This window comes from Hibiscus syriacus, unplaced genomic scaffold, assembly GCF_006381635.1.
Source record: "Hibiscus syriacus cultivar Baekdansim isolate YM2019G1 unplaced genomic scaffold, ASM638163v2 tig00004111_pilon, whole genome shotgun sequence".
Classification (NCBI taxonomy): Eukaryota; Viridiplantae; Streptophyta; class Magnoliopsida; order Malvales; family Malvaceae; genus Hibiscus; species Hibiscus syriacus.
In genome coordinates, this window is record NW_024062000.1 from 148,200 (window position 1) to 166,438 (window position 18,239).

The window sequence follows — 18,239 nt, forward strand, 5'->3', positions numbered from 1 at the left end:
TCCTGGGTAATAATAGCAAGCTTATCTTAAAGAAATGAAGAAGAAGAAGAAGAAATTGTGTCTGTCCACAACTCTAATAGTTATTATGGATCTAAATTTTTAGAAAATAAAATTGAAATCTTGTTTATAAAATAGTAGAAGATTCCTTGTTATTGACATAAAATAATGTTCATATTTGTAATTATATCTTTATGATTTATAATATTATTTAAACCAATTTCCTATGAATTTTTCTAAAAAGAGGCCTTGACAAAAGAAAATACCAAAATATCTTTTCGTAGAACGTCATTATAAATACAGGGGCTTCCTTCGCTTGTTCTCTACACATCTGCTTAAAACACCATTCCTATTAACCCAAAGAAAAGAGAGCTACCCGAGAGACAAAATGGTTGCCAAAGTCTACATTGTGTAAGAATTCAAGTCTTGTTTTTTTTATCTGTTTTGAATCCAAAATGGAATCTGTATCTGTTGCTACGTTTCTGCTCATGCTCTGTTTTTTCTTCTTCTTGCATTTAGCTATCAAACTCATCAAGTTTCGTTCTTGTTGTTGTTCCCTAATGAATCATCTAATTTGGGTTCTGGGGATTGTTTTTTAGCTATTGAGTTCTTAATTTGTTTGCATTGATGGTTTAGTTTATACCTTCTCGTATCTTTTATATGGAAAACTGTTCATTATCAATCAAAAGTTTACTAAAAGGCTATTATTACAGTTATTATTCCTTGTATGGACATGTTGAGAAATTGGCCCAAGAGATTAAGAAAGGAGCCGACTCTGTCGAGGGAGTAGAAGCCAAAATTTGGCAGGTTCGATTATCTTCTCTAAGTTTCCAGTTTGAATCAGTCATTTTAATAATTTATTGGAAACTTTACAATGGCAAGTATAATGTGGGCTATCTTATATAAGTGTTGAACCTAATATTGGCAATTGGGCACTATGACAGGTACGGGAGACACTACCAGAGGAAGTTCTCGGAAAAATGCATGCACCACCAAAGACCGATGCCCCCATCATTACGCCAGACGAGCTCGCTGAGGCCGATGGTGTGCTTTTTGGCTTTCCGACTAGATTCGGTATGAAGCCTGCCCAGTTCAAAGCCTTCTTGGACTCAACTGGTGGTCAATGGAGAACACAAGCCCTTGCCGGCAAACCAGCTGGGCTTTTCTACAGCACCAGCGCCCAAGGAAGTGGACAAGAGACTACTGCGCGAGTAAATTTGCACCATTTTGACTATTTCAAATGTATCAAAATTAGCTACTTTTTAATCATTTCTAAATGGGAACATATTTTTTTTGGGCAGCCTAACTGCAATCACAACTTGTTCACCATGGTATGATTTTTGTGCCCATTGGTTATACATTTGGTGCTGGTATGTTCGAGATGGAGCAAGTGAAGGGTGGAAGCCCTTACGGTACCGGAACTTTGGCCGGGGATGGCTCGAGACAGCCAACTGAGCTCGAGCTAGCACGGGCTTTCCACCAAGGGAAGTATTTTGCTGGCTTTGCAAAGAAGCTCAAGGGAACAGCCTGATGATATTTCACTCATCAAATTACTATATTTCAGCTTATAAACATGGGTTTGTTTGTTTTTATCATTTTACTTGTTGGAGATTTCCGTCTCCATAGAATAAAATATGTACATGGTTGAGGATAGATTTATTATCACAAACTTACATTGTTTCTACAAGAGTAAATCAATGAATTTGTTGTCTCAATTATTATACGTAAAAAGTATGGGAATTCGAGTTTTTACTACTAATATTGATATACCAATGGAAAGCACAAGACCTGAAAGGTCCTAACATCCTACTTGCATGCCTGTCTCCATTACAAAACACTCCTTGTTTACTTCACCATCAAAGAGTCTGAGAACCCAACCTCATGTTTGTCCCGCAAGAGATCCAAAGACCCTTTTTCAATGGGGGAAGAAGAAACTTGTAAAAGAAGATAACAAATGTTCGAGTTTTCCTTTGATTAGGCAAATAAGAAAAAGGTGATATATTGATCATCATCATATACTTTATTAACATCTAAAATATGATGCTTTGATGCTTTTTCCTTTAGGGTGTGTTTGGTTGGGGGAATGTGAGATTCCCATGGGAATGGAATCCACATTCCCCGTTTGGTTGGTCGGGAATATCATTCCCGGTAATCTTACATTATCAATAGTGGATTTTTGGGGTATATTACCGGGAATGTCATTACCTCTATTTCCTTATGTATTGTTGGATTACCGGCGTTTTGGACTAAAATGCCCTTAAACAAATTTTCTTTAAAAAATATCCTTATTATGTCATTGAATAATAAAACTTCTACGAAAGTTAAATTACAAATTTATCCTTAAACTATTTTAGATTTACAAAAAAAATCTATAATTAAAATTTTATATGAAATTCAGGGGTTAAAATAAAACTTTACCCTTTTATTAAACCTTTTTATATTTTCAATTTTGTAAAAAAATTATATAAAATTTATGAATTTAAATTTTTTAAAGAAAATATATAAATATTTTCCAACTTGTTAAAAAACAAATATATAATAAGGACAATTTGGTCAAATATACATTCCAATAATCTTTTATTCCTTTAACCAAACACGATAATCTTACATTCTTGCTAAACCAACCAAACACAAAATACAACATTCTAGTAATCATATTCCCTGGTAATCTTTTATTCTCACTGGTAATCTTTTATTCCCACTGATAATCTTATATTCCGTGAACCAAACGCAATTACGGTATTCTATTTGATGTTCCTGTCTTTGTGTTTTAGATTAATAGTTTAGATTTTTTTATGTAATTATTTGCTTTTTAATTAAAAAATGAGAATTTCATGATTAGTCACTTGTCACATGCTATTCTTCAATATTAAGCTTCCTTGGATGCTTCACATGTTATAATAACCCCTTTAATATGTTCTCTATGATATTTATTATTATTTCTCTTTGACATTGCCTAATAAACTTGCATCATATCTTGTGATTAGATATAGGAACCAGTTGAAAGCAACAATTTGAGGGGAAATTGCTTTCTAGTGGATTTGACAGATTGAGAGGAACGTTAAATGATCGTATTTTAAAAAAAAAATAAATTATATAAAATAAAATTTCTTTTATATCTTTTTATTAACAATTAAATTTCATATCCTTTGACATTTCATACTTTAAATTTTCAATTATATTGCGACATAAAATCTTGTGATATGTCATTTCTAATTAGTCAGACAAAGTTAATGAAATTGAAAGTTTTACAAAATTGCCCTAAAAACACAGAAATTTCTTTTTATATTTATATTCTCTAATATTGAATACTACATATTTTATTCAGCTTAACTGAATATGATGGAAAAAGAAATTCTCCAGTTTGCCCCATGTCTTTATTAACTCTAATATCAATTGATTTATCTGATTAAACCAGGATGCATGATTTTACGTACAATAACTATTTAACTTAATTTGATAATCAAAACAAAGCAGTCACTTATGCAATTAGGAAATCACATTTACAGCAATATTTCATATTTTAAAAATGAAATTCTCAATAGAGTATCGTTACTATTGCCTTATGCTTTCTTCCATTGATGTAGGGACAAAGTTGATGAAATTCCACATTACAGCTGACGATATATTATGCTCAAAAACAGTGGAGCTATAGTAAATAATATTAAAAAAACAATAATTAAACTTAAGAAGTGATTCCACAGATAATATGTTGTATGTTTTTTTAAGTTATTTAAGTTTGCACAATATTATTTATAAAGTGTATAAATTTATCAAAAATTAAAGTAAAATATATATTATGAATATATCGATAATGATAAATAATCTTCATCAACTCGATTAATTTAATTTCTTTCTTTTTTTTCATCAAAATAAAGAAATCCATATAAATTTGACGATTATGGTGATAAAAGAATTGTTGTTTATTTCTTGAGATCTTGAATTTGAGCATCATGATTGTCGAAGATTTAAACATTTAATTTCAAATGATTAAGAATTATCTTTAAAAATATATTATATTGTATTTGTTCAATATTAAAAAAAAACGAAAATAATGGAGAAGCCCTAAAAGTAGGAACAGTGGGGCGCCGTCTGCCCACTACTTCATTCCAAACAATATTTATAATAAAAAGAAAACAAAAAGCTGAAGTCCCCATGAAACGAGCTCCACTCATTCCTAGTCTTCAATACCAACAAAATTCAAATATAATAATAAGCGCTTTATTCATTGTTGATGATGACAAAATGGGTGACCTACAGATACATGTATTCAACAGGAACAAAAGAGGCTCTTCTAACCCCCACTTCTGCTAACTTCAGCTACTAACGTCAACAAACAACAACATGTATAATTCAATATACTACTAAAAACTTAAAGTTCATGTTGTTTTTCGCTGAATTTAGCACTTGTTCCTGTTGCTAATCACCTCCAAACTATAATTAACATGTAAAAAAACTTGGATTATTGAAAGAAAAAAACCTATGGTTATCTTCCTTTTTTTTTTTTTTGAAGAGTTGGGTTCCTAATCATTTGCTAGCCATACATTCTATCATTCCTGCTTTGTACCAGCTGATCATCTGCTTTTGTTTCTGCCCTTTCTCTTTTTTTTATGTCCGGAGATAATTTACCCGAAAGTTGCACCGAACGTCGGAGTCCAAAAATCAACCGGGGTCTCAGTGGCGACTGGGAATGTGCTCGAGACAGGCACTAAACAAAGCCCCCGGCTTCTTAAGTCTTTCAACTTATCACTACTCTGCAAGACAATAAACACAATTAGTTCATTATTAATTGTATTAGTATTAATTGGTACTTATTAGCAGCCTGAAAAAAGATGAGCATTTATCATCAAAGTCTTTTTCTTTTTCTAATACCTGTTGTTGCATGGGAGCTGCTGCTTGTTTCATATATGGAGTAGTTAATACCTGAAGTCACGTAAAAAATACATCATGCGTGTAACAACTCGGATCGTATTAATTGTGAGAAGTAGGTAGAGGAATATACATTGACTTGATCATGGAGTATTTTGATGTATTCAATGGCTTCATGTAGAACTGATGCAGTATCCGTCTGCAATAAAAAAGGGTAAAAGAATTCAGATTAACCCAAGTGAAGATATATGAAAGTAAAGCTTTCAATTATGTACACTTTGAATATATCAAAAGGTCAAAAAAATTCCAAAAATTTACCTTTCCGAAAGGTGAAACCAATTGCTGGAGGGCAGTGATTCGGTCCCCTAGCTTCTCTTTCCTAACCTGATCATGAAATATTACTGTATATTATTATCAATTTCTTTGAATAAGTTATCACTAGCTTTAAACTAGGACAAATGTATACATTAGATACCTTAAAAGTTGGTAATGGCGATGGGGTTTCAAGTCTTGGTCTTTTCAATGGAGTTTCGGTACAACTTCCTTTCTTCATCACTGACCCCGAATTTTTCCGATTCCGAATTCCGTCGATGTTAGTCTGTAAATACCGATTCATGTCATCCAGGATAACCCTAGCTATGTATATAATGCATGAACAGTAAGAAGTTGCAGAGGGTAATTAGGTTTACCTCTGTCGTCAGGCTGAGGCAATTAGGTTTCTCTTCGAAAGGCGGCGACGGTGAAAAGCCGGGTTTAACGTCGTTTATGCCGGTCGCAGTTGCAGAGGGGTTCCAAAAGGATGTGTTGTTGGAAAACTGCAAGTTACCTGCAGGCTGCTTTGTCAATGGCGGCGACCTTATGGAAGGAGCGCCGTAAGCAGCGGTGGAAGACATGTAGTTGATGGACTGGTTGTTGAAAAGTGATTGTTGTTGGGGTACTTGAGGATCAGCTTCGAACAGAGTTTGTATCAGTGTTGATGGACAGTCATATGAGGCTGATAATCCTTGGCAACTGTTAATGGAAGAATCTTCACCGGAACTCAACCTTGAACCGATAAAATAAGAATTCAACTTCAGCAACGACAGGTTCATGTTTAATCATCATAAAGACATCAAATCAATTTAACTTACAGCAAATACTTGTTCCAGTCCGATGTTGTGGACGATGAAAAGCCGAAACCCATCATTTGTAAGGTGGAATCAATCAAAACACTGCTGCCGCCATTTTGATCAGAACCCGCCTGCAGCTGATCTGGCTTATGATGGAAAACTGAAACGTTAGTCCTCGCCTTGATTTCCGCCGGATCGGTGCCCCATCCGAAGCTTCCGATGTCAGCAATCCCCGTCGTATACAGCGGAGAATTACACCCTGTAAACATGGTTTTCGTCGGATTCCACCATGTTTCTCCACAAATCCCTGCATAAAATTCTTCTGCCATGGTCGGAATTGTTCTTGGCTTGGGTGGGAGCTCTTTCCTTGAGAGATGAACCTTATTTATATATGTAATGGAATTACAGGTGTAGTAGAGATGTATGTAATTTACATATATGGACAAATAGGAGAGAATATTTTTATATATGCATCTAGAATTTATTTTAATTAAAAATATTTAATAAATTAAAATAAAATAATAGCATATTAGCACAGATTGTGACAACTTTTTTGTATATATAAAAGTTTTTTTGTGTAGGTTGATCGATGAAGATATTGTTAATTTAATCTGACGGTCACGTCAGTGTTTTTGACTTAATGATTTGTTTAATCGGATGATTGATACTTGGTTGAATATAAAATTGAAGGGGAAAAAATGTTTTCCTATTCCTGAAATTTATGGACCGGAATTTGACCCAAAAAGAATTTTATATGAATATGAATGTTTTACACCATTTTCTTTCTCTATATTTTATGAATATGAATATATGTAAGAATATGAAAATGTGGATTCTTTTGATATATATTTTGGTCTTTTACTTGTAAATTTTGTCTCATTTTAAGGTTGAATTATCATCGTTCTTCCTATTAGTAGTTATTTAATTCTTTTGATGATTTATTCCAATTTTAAATTCTTAAGTTAATTTTTTTATCTCAATATATATTTTCAATCACTTTAAATATTTCATGTCTAAATTGTTATAATATCAATCAGCTATTAAAATATTATTATATATTTTAGTATTTTTAATGGTGAAACTTTTGTCAACATTGATAGTGCTTATTCTTCACCGTCGACGTTAGTATTATTTATATCATTATTTTCTTGGATTATTTGGTTAATTTTTTGAATTATCTCTTTGTATGATCTTATTTATTAGGGATGATAATCTCACTTGAATTTGATAGGTTACGAATCGTTTAAAATCGATTAGATCAATTTTTTCAGTTATGATTCAAGTTGAGTTTTGTAAAGGGTGAGATCGAATCAATATGATTTAGGATAAAAAGTCTTCGACCTGACCTTAGGTAAAAGTATAATTTCTTATATATATTTAGTGATAATTACTGTATTACTTTTTCTCTATAATTTTTTCCAATTACGTATATATTTTATTAAGTAAAAATAAATTGATATTATTTTTTGTTGAGTATCTTATACAACTTTTTATTATAAAATTTAATTTAGATTTCAGTTTGAATAAGATCTCTCTAAATTCGAGTGAAATTCATGTGGAGAGAATAACTTTCTCGGATTGAATCAGATTAACTAAAAACTTAATATTTGACCCATGCAAATTGATGGATTAAAGTGAAAGCATGTCATAAAATATTAGAGACTGAATGTATATAATAGTAAAATAAGTAGGAATTTAAAAATTACAATATAAATATGATTTTTGTTGTGAATATTTAATTATGTGGATGTCTATTTTATTTATAAAATATTTTTTGATAAATTTTATTATTAGCATTTTAATATTCGTTAGGTGCTCGAACACCAGTGATTTCGGTGGTAAATGAATTGTTGTTATTCTTTGAGGTTCTGGGTTCGAGCACTATAAATGTTAGGAGTACGAACGTTCAATTTCAAATAGTTAACAATTATTTTTGAACATATACTACCATGTACTTACTCAGATTAATCAAAATAAATAAATAAATAATATCCGTTAGGTTTAAATTTCTATATGATATCTATTCATTATACTTATAAATATAGAATTCAAAGAAAATATTGTACCCAACTCATATTGAGATAAAATATAATTATTTCTCCTTATTCTCGTATCCTTTTTCTTCTTTCATCTTATTGCTTCGTTCTTTCTTGTTTTCAATAATTTTCATATTTTTATACTTTATTATTAAAAAATAAATCTATAAATAGAAGTGTTTTATGAAGAATAGAAAAGCAAAAATGGAATTGATTTCACAAAGGCGGATTGCCAAACAACTAAAACGCCGCCTAATATCGTTTTTCTTTTCAAATAAAGAAATTTTGTCAAAATATGGAAAGTCAACTAATTAAAGTAAACGCTTATTTTTATTTTTTATAAATGTAAGTTTTTTAAAAAAAAATAAAAAATAAATATTAAATAAAAATAATTTTTAAGAATATAAACTAACATTACAAGTAATTGGTCCAATTATTATAATTTTTATTAAAATTACAATAAAGATAAACAAATTAATGATTGATTGGATGTATTTTTAGTGAAAACTAACCCTCATTTTAATTTTTTTATTGAAAATTTTAACTATTTTGTAATATTAGTTACCAAAGGTAGGGTGAGTAAAACTCGATTCAATTTGACTCGTAATTTCATAAATTTGACTAAAAATTTTAATAAAGTTTGAGTTATAAATAAGACTCAAGTAACTTATAAAACTTAAAATTTTTAGTTATCAGTAGATTGATTTTCAAGTTCGAGTTGAGTTTCTTAGCTCTGCATGATATAAATGATTACAAAAGTTGTTTAAATTGAAATCAATTGCACCATTATAAAATGAGACTCGGCAATTCAATTAACTCAAAATTTTTTATTTGACTTAACTCAATTCGATCTAATACTCGTACCTAATCAAACATATTGAAAAATATATAGTAATATATTATATAATTTGCGGCCTAATATTGACCAAATGCTACAGGGCAATTGTTAATTTCAGTCGGTCAATATATTACTTATGTTAGGGATGCCTATTGTAGTATTGTTATAAAATTGTATTAAACATTTAAAAATATAAAATTATAAAATTAGATTATTAATAAAAATATTTAAATTATATAATAGTTTAAAACTTTTAGAGATACATCTACATGATTAGTCCATCCATTATATATACTTAACACTTAATTTAGAATATTAAAAAAACAAACTTAATGACTAAAAGATCAATTAAATCGAAGAGGGGAAAGAATTATACGTCATGCTTATATAGGATAATATGACTAATGACGAGGAAAGCTCGAGTCAACGTAGGGCCCAGAAGGCTCGAGCGCGTGCGAGGACATACGTGGGACCGTGTTTGGCGTGTTCAGACCAGAGTCAAAGTACGAGTCAGACAGGTTGTAGGTGAGAGGGATGGTTTAATTTTTTTAAGTCATTGGTACTTTTAAAATTATTGCCATTAAATCAATATATGATTTTTTCAGTTTAATTACTTTAAGTCCTTTTAATTGTTAAATCAATAAAATTAAACCTTAAAAGTTATACAACTTATCCTTTTATAATTTAATCTAAATTCCATCCCCGATTAAAATTCGAGTATTGTGTGCTGATTTTTTACAACCTTTTTGAAAAGAGGTGAGTGTAGAGATTAGATAGGTTAATAATGAGGTTGAAAATCTTGAACCATCTCTGGTTAGGACACGGCATGAAGGTCACTTTCCATTGATGCCAAGTCCATTGGATTTATCTCACTTGTCGTCCTCTTCTCGAGGAATGTTCGCCCTAATTCATACGCCCCATTTGCCCTATGGGGACCCTATTGCTCGTGTCATGTTCTATGACTTCTCTTACCAATTACCATTTTCAAAAGGATCCGATCCGAGTTGTTGGAGGCTACTCCTCATTAAATTATTAGTTGACAATGCATATAGTTGTTCTATTTTAAGATGACAATAACCGATAAACCATCAATTTATTTCCTAATTGACTCATTAACAACTCGTGCGAATCATACATATAAATATAAATTAATATTAGTCGAAACATACGAAAGCACATAAAAATTTTGATCAGAATATAATATTGTAAGATTCATAATTTAAAGTTTAAAATTTAGAGTCTATATTTTATTGATAAATAGATATGTTATATTAAAAAATAATTAATAATTTAGAATCATATTAATATAAACTATTTAATTTATAAGTGAAATTGTAAAAATTATGATATTATTTTTATGAATAATTACATAAAATTATATTTAGTAGAAAATTATTAAGCAAGCTTTCTACATTTTTTGTCTGTAAGCTTTCTACAATGGATACTATTGTCATGTATATCATGATAAAACATGGTAGTGAGATCTTCCTCCTCGCAACAATTTTCAAGTGCACATACTAATTCAATACACGTATGTATACGTAGAAACATACTATACAGTGATGTAATGATGAGATAACCATGAGGTATAAAAATGACAAGGATAAAGGACAAATGAATATGTATACGTGTATTTATATAGTCGGGATGGAATTGTAGCCTCACGTTCACGTAGGGCAACCAGAACACGTGCCAAAGAGCCCACAAATAAAGCAAACTAAATGACGTAAAGAAGCAAAACACTATTAACAAATATGAACAAAGAATATAAACAAACGGAAGAGATACGAGGCCATGGTTGACCTCGAGAGATTTAGGGTTCGTTTGAGTTTACGAGTTTTCAAAACCCTAAAAATCAAAAGGGCCCCATACATATTTGTGGTTTCAACGTATGGCGGTGTCTCTTTGGGTGTGGTCTAACCCCAAAGTCGGTGAAAGTCGCACCATAAAAACAAAAAGCCAAACTTTCCTTCATTTTTGAACGATGCATTACATTTTTATTTATGTAATTATTCATAATTGATCCATTAATCGATTAATTTAAATTATTTAAATATTATAAATAGTATTTATAATAAAAAGTATTAACGGGACTTATTAATTAAATCCCATCAATCATCATTATTCTCATTTTAAAAAGTATGAACGGGACTTAACTAATTATTAAAGCATGCCTGCTCGTGTTTTAACATACTTAAACTAGTATTTAGTAGAAGTGGTTAAACATCAATATTAATATATACTTTATATATATTCGTGGAATTTAATATTTTATATATTCCGATTCTTCATTGTAATAAATATCAAATATAAGGTTTTAGTTTGTGAAAATGGGTTTCATGTCGAGTATTGAATTGCTCTTCTCCGAATATTAGTAGAAGTGGTTATAATTTCGTGATTTATTCTCATATTTAAAAATCTATTAATTTTATTATTATTATTAATCTGAATATCTACGAATGTGAGATTGCATCAAGGTTGTACTCGTTGTCAACTAATCTCATCATAAATTTTGATACATAATTACTTTGTAAGGTTGCAAGTCAAGTTCGTTCAACCATATATTTAATTATTATTAATTTATAAAAAGTTTTTATCAGTAATTTCTTACTATTTTATAGTAGAATACAAGTGCCCAACTGTTTTTTTATCCTGAATCTTACATACCAATTACCACTACCACTTAATCATGAAGATAATGGGTAAATTATATACCACTACTCGATTTCTTTTTTCAATTTCCATTTGGTGCAAATGAGGCCTAAGTAAGTTTCAGGAAACTCCCAATCGATCCTTTCTCATTGGTGGCTCCATAATTTTTCAATAACTTTAACCAAATGGTATATTAAATTTCATTTTTCTTTCTTTGCTCAAATGGTAATTAAATGAAATATATTTTATAGTCGAACACTCATTTTTTTAATGAAAATATTAATCATCGTATATTATGAATTCATCAATTTTTTTAAAGAAATATAGTTTTGAATGTGTTCACACGTGTATGCATTGGATGAGTGGAGCTGTAGGGTGGGGCTTAATCTTTTACATTCTCTGAATTTAAGAAACTGGTAGGGAAAGCCCCACAACACGATATCATTATTACACTTTAGAGAAACAATTGGCAGATGGGTCAATTTCAATTTAATTGATCATAGGACTTTGAATTGCAATGGACTCTAATTAATAACGTAAACTTGTGGTAAGGAATCATTAAAGACTTTTTGCAGTAGTCCATTTGAATATGAACATATTTTAGAAAATGTTAGTCAAAGGTCACATTGAATTTATTTTTTTAAAATTACAAGAGCCTCGTATACATTTCCGCCTATAAAAAATAATAACAAAACAAGATTGAAAATCAGTTTAAAACAAACAATACCTGACTTAACTGCTAATCCTTTTAAGGGTCAACGTATAGCTTTCCTCCGAAAACAACCTTCCAAGTGACTCACAAAGAGGAGAAGGTTAAACTGCTCCTTGTAAAATTAGGTATGTGATATGTATACGGTCAAATTATGATATTGCTCCTTCTATTATACTCAAATATGAGATTTAATCATTGTATATATTAAAAAATCTTTTACTTCTATCATCCCATATGTTAGTCTAACTAGCTAGCATCTTTAATTATTTGATTAATTATAGATGTACATTCTTTTTCTTAAAAAAGTATTTTTTTTAATAAGGAATCTATGGTAGCGTGATGGATTTTAATTATTTAAACTAGTCAATAACATTATAGACAAAAAGAATTAAATCATGTCGAATTAAAATATAAAAACTAAATTCCAAATTTAACAATAAGAAAGGGGCCAAAACCAAATGATATTGACCTTTATTGCAAGATTATAAAAGTCAAATAATATTTTTTTAATGTTTATCCACGTAAAAACATACTAGTTTTGTTGAAATGAGTTAATATAATGTTAGATTTATAATTAAATAATTTCAGTTTGTGTGACCATACATTAAACAACGTGTTTGTTTGGATGTAAATGAACCTAAACTTTGGTAAGCAGAGATAAAATATTAATACTATTGTTTGTCAATGCAAATTAAGCATTCATAGTTTAGACTTAATTACCTTATACAAATCGGTTTATATATTTTTTTTTAAAATTATGAGTTAATTGTATCATATCACTCATCTATGACCCTTATTCTAAATTGGTCTTCAAACTTTTGAATATTTGAATTTCATCCCCAAATCATGACTAATTTTAAAGTAATCCTAAACATTTTGAAGTTTCCAATTTTATCTCCAAGCTATGAACCTCATTTTAAATTAACCCCAAACTTCTGAATCTTCTAATTTCATCTTCAAATTCATCCAAATATGTAATTAGTTTCAACCATAGTTTAACCTATTTTTTGCAAACATATAATAATATAGTTTGGCGTAACATTTTATTAACAAGAGATTTGATTAGCATAAACAGATAGTTTAGGATGAAATTAAAATGTTCAAAACTTTGGGGACTATTTTATAATGAAAATCGCAGATTAGAGATGACATTAGAACATTCAAAAGTTTAAGGACTAATTTAGAATGAGATTCATAGATTGGTAATGAAATTACAACATTCAAAGGTTTAAAAACTATTTTGAATTAAAGATCGTAATTTATATACATGTGATGTAATTAATTCAAATATTATTTGTACATTCGCTTGATCATTATCGAATAAGAAAATTTAGAAAATATAATAGTAATATTTTCATAGGTTTTCACCCTTAGACGTAGATTTTCATACAAGCATTTCTCCTTCACCTTAATGAAAAAAAGTCACATATATTTCCTTTTAGATTAAAATATTATCCAAGCCCTTACACTTATTGCATGTTTGGATTTAGTCCTCTACTTTTCAAATTTAAAAATAAAAGATCAATTGCTAACACCATTAAAATTGTTCTACTAAATTCATTGATTGGACAATAAAAAATACTAACCTGAAAATCGTGTAACTATAAAAACAGTATTGTAATGAACCTAAATTTTAAAAATAAATTTAACGATGTTAACGATTGGGCTTGGATTTCTAAATATGAAAAATAGAGAGATTAAAATTCTAAAAATAAAAGTATGAGGGATATATTCCAAATGGGTGAATAGTATAAGAACTTAAAACAAATTTAACCTTTCTTTTATGATTATGGGCATTATAAGAAAAAATAATTTATAAAATATAAATAATGGCCCAAACATAACGGGCTATAAGTTAGATGGAGGGTTGAGTCCAAGGATTTGATTGGCCTACGTGTCAAAAAAATTATGATATAATATTAAATAAAAATGTATTTACATTTTGTTGTTTCAATAATTAAAAAATATATATTCAATTAATTGAAATATTTAATGAAGTGTAAATACATTCTAATTTGATATCATATTTTTTTATTAGAGATCATTATCATTTATTAATTTAATATAAATAATCCTATATAATAATTTCTCGTTAAGTGATTATGATCATTCAAAGTCATCTTACCTGTATCACCAAATATTTTCTCCATTAATTAAGCATGATTTATTTCCTTATTTATCACTTTGTTCATTAACGCGCCAACCAATTAATTACTATAATTTCAAAATAATTACATGCATTTGAGTCAATGATTTACTAAAAATTAGTACTAGTAGATAATTATGGGATAGTAAAAAGTTGTTAAACTTAACCTCATAATTTTCAGGCTGCAGCACACCAATAAATTATGTACTTCTTCAACACACTTCTTCATATTCTACTCCCAAAACAATGTCTATGAAAACCTTAACACCTGTTTTTGTATTCACTACTCTCGTCCTTCTCCCTTTAACAGCCACTACCACTACCATACAAGATCTCCTTAGGAGCCGAGGGTTGCCGGTAGGTATTTTTCCGGACAATGTTAAGTCATACCGACTCAATCGTGACGGTCGTCTAGAAGTGCGGTTGGAAAGTTCTTGCATGGCGGAGTTCGACGGGAGAGTGTACTTTGATCGTGTAGTAACGGCCAACCTTAGTTACGGTGGCCTCGTGGGGCTCGAAGGACTGTCACAGGAAGAGTTGTTTTTGTGGTTGCCTGTTAGATGTATCATTGCCAATGATCCTTCTCCTGGGATTATCTTGTTTGATATTGGTGTTGCTCATAATCAACTCTCCCAGTCTCTCTTTGAAGTCCCTCCTTCTTGCATGCCTCAAGGTATTCTTAATTTTTATGTCTAAATCGTATTAGATCCTTAAATAAAATCCCAACACTTATTTATTTGACTTAATGATTTTGGTTCTCTATGATGTTTATTGATTCTCATGATATAATTGGGTTTGCTTATAATGATTATAATTAAATGTTCTTTATTGCTGTTAAATGCAGAAGTTATGATAGAGAAGTTTGATAGGAAGGAGGGATTTGATTTCCAGAAGTGAAGATTTCATTGTTTAGAAAGAGAGATTTGGTTTCTAGATCATATTGTAAATATGATGTAAAAATAATGATGATTTAATAACTATTTTTTATGGAAATAAATTAGTATTATACTAATCATCTTGGATTAATTAAAATCAGTTGATATCTAAAATAGAATCACTAATGATTATATTATAAATCAATCAAACTTCAACAAATGTTTCCTTTAATGCTTCTGATCATCTCTAACAACAGCTCCTCCGTCTGTTCAATCATTAGAGCATCCACAAATTTTCCCTGAAAATCAATGAAAGAAAACAACATGTTTCAATAATCAGTTGTCCAGAGATCGAATTCGGAATTCAGAACTTACATGTACGCATGATGAAAAAAGCATTGCTCCTTTGAAAGTGGTGACACTGGTCTCACTGAGCTCAAAGCCAAGATAATCCATGGTTTCTATCAGTTTAGTGAAGCAACCCCTTTTTTTCTGTAGGATAATCTTGATCAAAAGCATGTTCCCATCAATGTTGGTTACCTTAACTTGTTCCTTTATCCCACATTTCGCCATTTCATCAGCAGCAACAGCTTCCATTTCAATTTGCTTTCCACCTTCTTCAGATGATGCTTCCATGTCAAGTAGCTCCTCACTGAGATCATCTGAGGTTTTCTGCAACTCTTGGATGTAACTAATTGCATCTTCGATTATGGTTGCTTTGTTCATCTACAAACACGAATGGTGAAACGAAGTTAAAACAATGTGATATTATTAGATTGAAAAAAAAATTGAGATATGAGTTTTCGGGTAGTTGCATTTGTGATGATTGGGACGAGAGAACGCAGAGCTAACAGTCTATCACTGAGTTTCTTCCTCCTCTTTCGCTCGGCGTGGAGGTTCTTTGATACGAAGTTGTCGTCGTTATTTCCGTGCCTTCTCCTTCCCGGTCTTCCTCTGCTAGGCCTCATGGATAGTTCATTTAACTCGGAACCCAAGAATTCCATATCCATGGAAGCTGATATTAAAAAAAATTGCAGAGGGGGGAGAGAGAACCAGCAAAACTATAGCTGGGAACTGTTATATATAAACATGATTGTCACAAGGGCATCGTTTTAAGAGGGAGAATCTTGGCAGTTATGTTTGCTTGTTGGAGGCAACAATGAAAAGAATAAAAAATTAAACATGAACTCTCATATTTTTGGAGAGTGTTACTTTCATGTCTTTAGGCAGTTAGTTAGCAGTTACTATTGTTGACTGGAAAGTACAAAATGTGTGAGGCATTTGGTTGGGTTCAACTTGGAAGTTTGAAAGTACAGATTATCATGCTCTAACTCAAGCAAAGATGCGCAATGCCATGGCATGCCAAAGTTGTGTACTTTATGTCAAGTGGCTTTAATGTGCCATGCATGAGCATATCTTATGTTTTGTAATCAATGAAAGTGGCAAAAAGAAGCAATTTCTAACCCCCTGCATGCATGTCTTGACACAGGCATTTTTGTATCTAACCTCAAAAGTGAAGCTTTGATAATCAAAAGGACTACAAATGAAAAAAGAAGAAGTTAAACTTGTGGGTTCATATGGAAAATATTTAGGGACCAATTTGAGAAACAATACCAAGTTTAGGGAGTAAACGTTGCTTTATCCTAAAAAAGTGTGTTTAATGCCACTTGAAATCCCGAGTCCTAACCTTTGAACCAAAATTTGTGCATCCTTCGAGAAAGAAATGAGCCAAGCAAAGGGAGCCACATCTATGCGCCGCATGGTCGGCCTCTTTAACACTTCTATCTCTTCAGCTACCAATGCCACCGCCACCTCCGCCGCCGCCGTAAAATCCTCCAAATCCAAAGTCGACCCACGCAAGTTCAAAAAGCTTGCCGACAGATTCAAGAAATCTTTGAATCCCGCAAATTCCGCAGCTACTCCAAAAAAGCTTACTCCGTCACTGTTCAACGCCTCGCGTCAGCAAAACATTTATAGTTGATCGATGACATCCTCCAACACCAAAAGAAGTACCAAGATATCTCCCAGGAAGGCTTCGTTATCCGCCTCATGATGCTTACGGGAAAGCTGGCATGTCCGAACATGCGCATAAACTGTTCGATGAAATGCCTGAAATCAACTGCCAACGTACGGTGAACTCTCTTAACGCCCTTTTGTCGGCGTATCTCCATTCGGAGAAGTTCGATAACGTCGGGAATTTCCTAGAAGAGTTACCGGAAAAGATAAGAATCGAGCCGGATTTGATTTCTTATAACACAATTATTAAGGCCTATTGTGAGATGGGTTCTATGGATTCAGCTGTCTCAATGATTGATACATTGGAGAAGAAAGGATTAGAGCCTGATATTAGAACGTTTAACACTCTCTTGATGGGTTCTTTTCCAGGGGTCGAATTACCGCTGGAGAGGAAATTTGGGAATTGATGGAAAAGAAGAATGTTGTCCCTGATACTAGGACTTACAATACAAGTTAAGAGGATTGGTCATGAGAGAAAGATATCGGAAGCTGTTGAGTTATGGGACGAAATGAAGAGCAAAGGAGTCAAACCCGAATTAATAGCTACAATGCTTTGATTACAGGGTATTGTAATGCTGGGAATTTAGAGCAAGTGATGAAGTGGTATGGTGAACTGAAGAAAAGTGTTCTACCCGATCGGGTTACTTACATTACAGTTCTTTCGTTCTTTAGTAAGAAGAATGAATTTGAAATGGCAACTGAGATTTGCAAGGAGGCTATAGATCGACGTATAATATATGGGGCTGCATTGGTAGATAAATTAGTTAAAGAGTCGAGGATCGAAGAAGCTATACAATTCGTGGAGTCGGGCTTATCGCGATCTGCTTTGAGGCTGAAATTCCCACGACCCTGAATGAGACTGTAAAGAGATATACTTCACTCATTTGTTCATGTTACATGCTTCTTAGGTCATTGCAGCAGACACCCTCAAGTTATGATCTAGATTTCTAAACTGGTTCAAACCTTCAATACTATGATTGTTTGAGGAT

The 18,239-nt window shown here is 31.4% G+C and overlaps 4 protein-coding genes and 1 pseudogene across 5 annotated transcripts; 3 read left to right on the forward strand and 2 right to left on the reverse strand.

The window, feature by feature from the left end:
- The first annotated feature begins 371 nt into the window (after positions 1–371).
- LOC120190967 (probable NAD(P)H dehydrogenase (quinone) FQR1-like 1) lies at positions 372–1,625 on the forward strand. 2 transcript variants are annotated; one of them, XM_039193982.1, is made up of 4 exons: positions 372–408; positions 711–804; positions 942–1,221; positions 1,314–1,625. In XM_039193982.1, the coding sequence occupies exons 1-4, from the start codon at positions 386–388 to the stop codon at positions 1,526–1,528; spliced, it is 612 nt and encodes a 203-aa protein (XP_039049913.1). In that variant the 5' UTR covers positions 372–385; the 3' UTR covers positions 1,529–1,625. The 2 variants fall into 2 exon arrangements, with proteins under 2 accessions (XP_039049913.1, XP_039049906.1); XM_039193975.1 differs by having other exon boundaries at positions 942–1,204; positions 1,299–1,618.
- Positions 1,626–4,193: 2,568 nt separating this feature from the next.
- Positions 4,194–6,409, reverse strand: LOC120190940 (transcription factor bHLH112-like). The gene is made up of 9 exons (XM_039193951.1): positions 6,173–6,409; positions 5,997–6,070; positions 5,652–5,910; positions 5,556–5,603; positions 5,342–5,464; positions 5,185–5,250; positions 5,000–5,065; positions 4,870–4,920; positions 4,194–4,751 (listed from the first exon to the last, which is right to left on the reverse strand). The coding sequence occupies exons 1-9, from the start codon at positions 6,302–6,304 to the stop codon at positions 4,623–4,625; spliced, it is 948 nt and encodes a 315-aa protein (XP_039049882.1). The 5' UTR covers positions 6,305–6,409; the 3' UTR covers positions 4,194–4,622.
- Positions 6,410–14,605: 8,196 nt separating this feature from the next.
- LOC120190370 lies at positions 14,606–15,256 on the forward strand. Its single transcript, XM_039193457.1, has 2 exons — positions 14,606–15,032; positions 15,204–15,256. Exons 1-2 carry the CDS (start codon positions 14,606–14,608, stop codon positions 15,254–15,256), a joined length of 480 nt encoding a protein of 159 aa, XP_039049388.1.
- A 190-nt stretch (positions 15,257–15,446) lies between these two features.
- On the reverse strand, positions 15,447–16,244 carry LOC120190378 (transcription factor DYT1-like). Its single transcript, XM_039193467.1, has 3 exons — positions 16,050–16,244; positions 15,610–15,960; positions 15,447–15,533 (listed from the first exon to the last, which is right to left on the reverse strand). The coding sequence occupies exons 1-3, from the start codon at positions 16,242–16,244 to the stop codon at positions 15,447–15,449; spliced, it is 633 nt and encodes a 210-aa protein (XP_039049398.1).
- A 702-nt stretch (positions 16,245–16,946) lies between these two features.
- LOC120190718 lies at positions 16,947–18,226 on the forward strand (annotated as a pseudogene).
- The last annotated feature ends 13 nt before the right edge of the window (positions 18,227–18,239 follow it).

What these genes read in the sequence shown, in the direction of transcription:
- LOC120190378 (XM_039193467.1), bottom strand. Translation starts at nt 16,244, where the DNA reads ATGGATATGGAATTCTTGGGTTCCGAGTTAAATGAACTATCCATGAGG. An exon ending in TCGTCCCAATCATCACAAAT is followed by an intron (nt 15,961 to 16,049) that starts GCAACTACCCGA and finishes TCGTGTTTGTAG; the next exon opens with ATGAACAAAGCAACCATAAT. An exon ending in TTTTTTCATCATGCGTACAT is followed by an intron (nt 15,534 to 15,609) that starts GTAAGTTCTGAA and finishes ATTGATTTTCAG; the next exon opens with GGAAAATTTGTGGATGCTCT.
- LOC120190370 (XM_039193457.1), top strand. Translation starts at nt 14,606, where the DNA reads ATGTCTATGAAAACCTTAACACCTGTTTTTGTATTCACTACTCTCGTC. An exon ending in TCCTTCTTGCATGCCTCAAG is followed by an intron (nt 15,033 to 15,203) that starts GTATTCTTAATT and finishes TGTTAAATGCAG; the next exon opens with AAGTTATGATAGAGAAGTTT.
- LOC120190967 (XM_039193982.1), top strand. Translation starts at nt 386, where the DNA reads ATGGTTGCCAAAGTCTACATTGT. An exon ending in TAGAAGCCAAAATTTGGCAG is followed by an intron (nt 805 to 941) that starts GTTCGATTATCT and finishes GCACTATGACAG; the next exon opens with GTACGGGAGACACTACCAGA. An exon ending in TGCGCGAGTAAATTTGCACC is followed by an intron (nt 1,222 to 1,313) that starts ATTTTGACTATT and finishes AACTGCAATCAC; the next exon opens with AACTTGTTCACCATGGTATG.
- LOC120190940 (XM_039193951.1), bottom strand. Translation starts at nt 6,304, where the DNA reads ATGGCAGAAGAATTTTATGCAGGGATTTGTGGAGAAACATGGTGGAAT. An exon ending in GAAGCTTCGGATGGGGCACC is followed by an intron (nt 6,071 to 6,172) that starts GATCCGGCGGAA and finishes AGCAGTGTTTTG; the next exon opens with ATTGATTCCACCTTACAAAT. An exon ending in TGGTTTCACCTTTCGGAAAG is followed by an intron (nt 5,066 to 5,184) that starts GTAAATTTTTGG and finishes TTTTTATTGCAG; the next exon opens with ACGGATACTGCATCAGTTCT.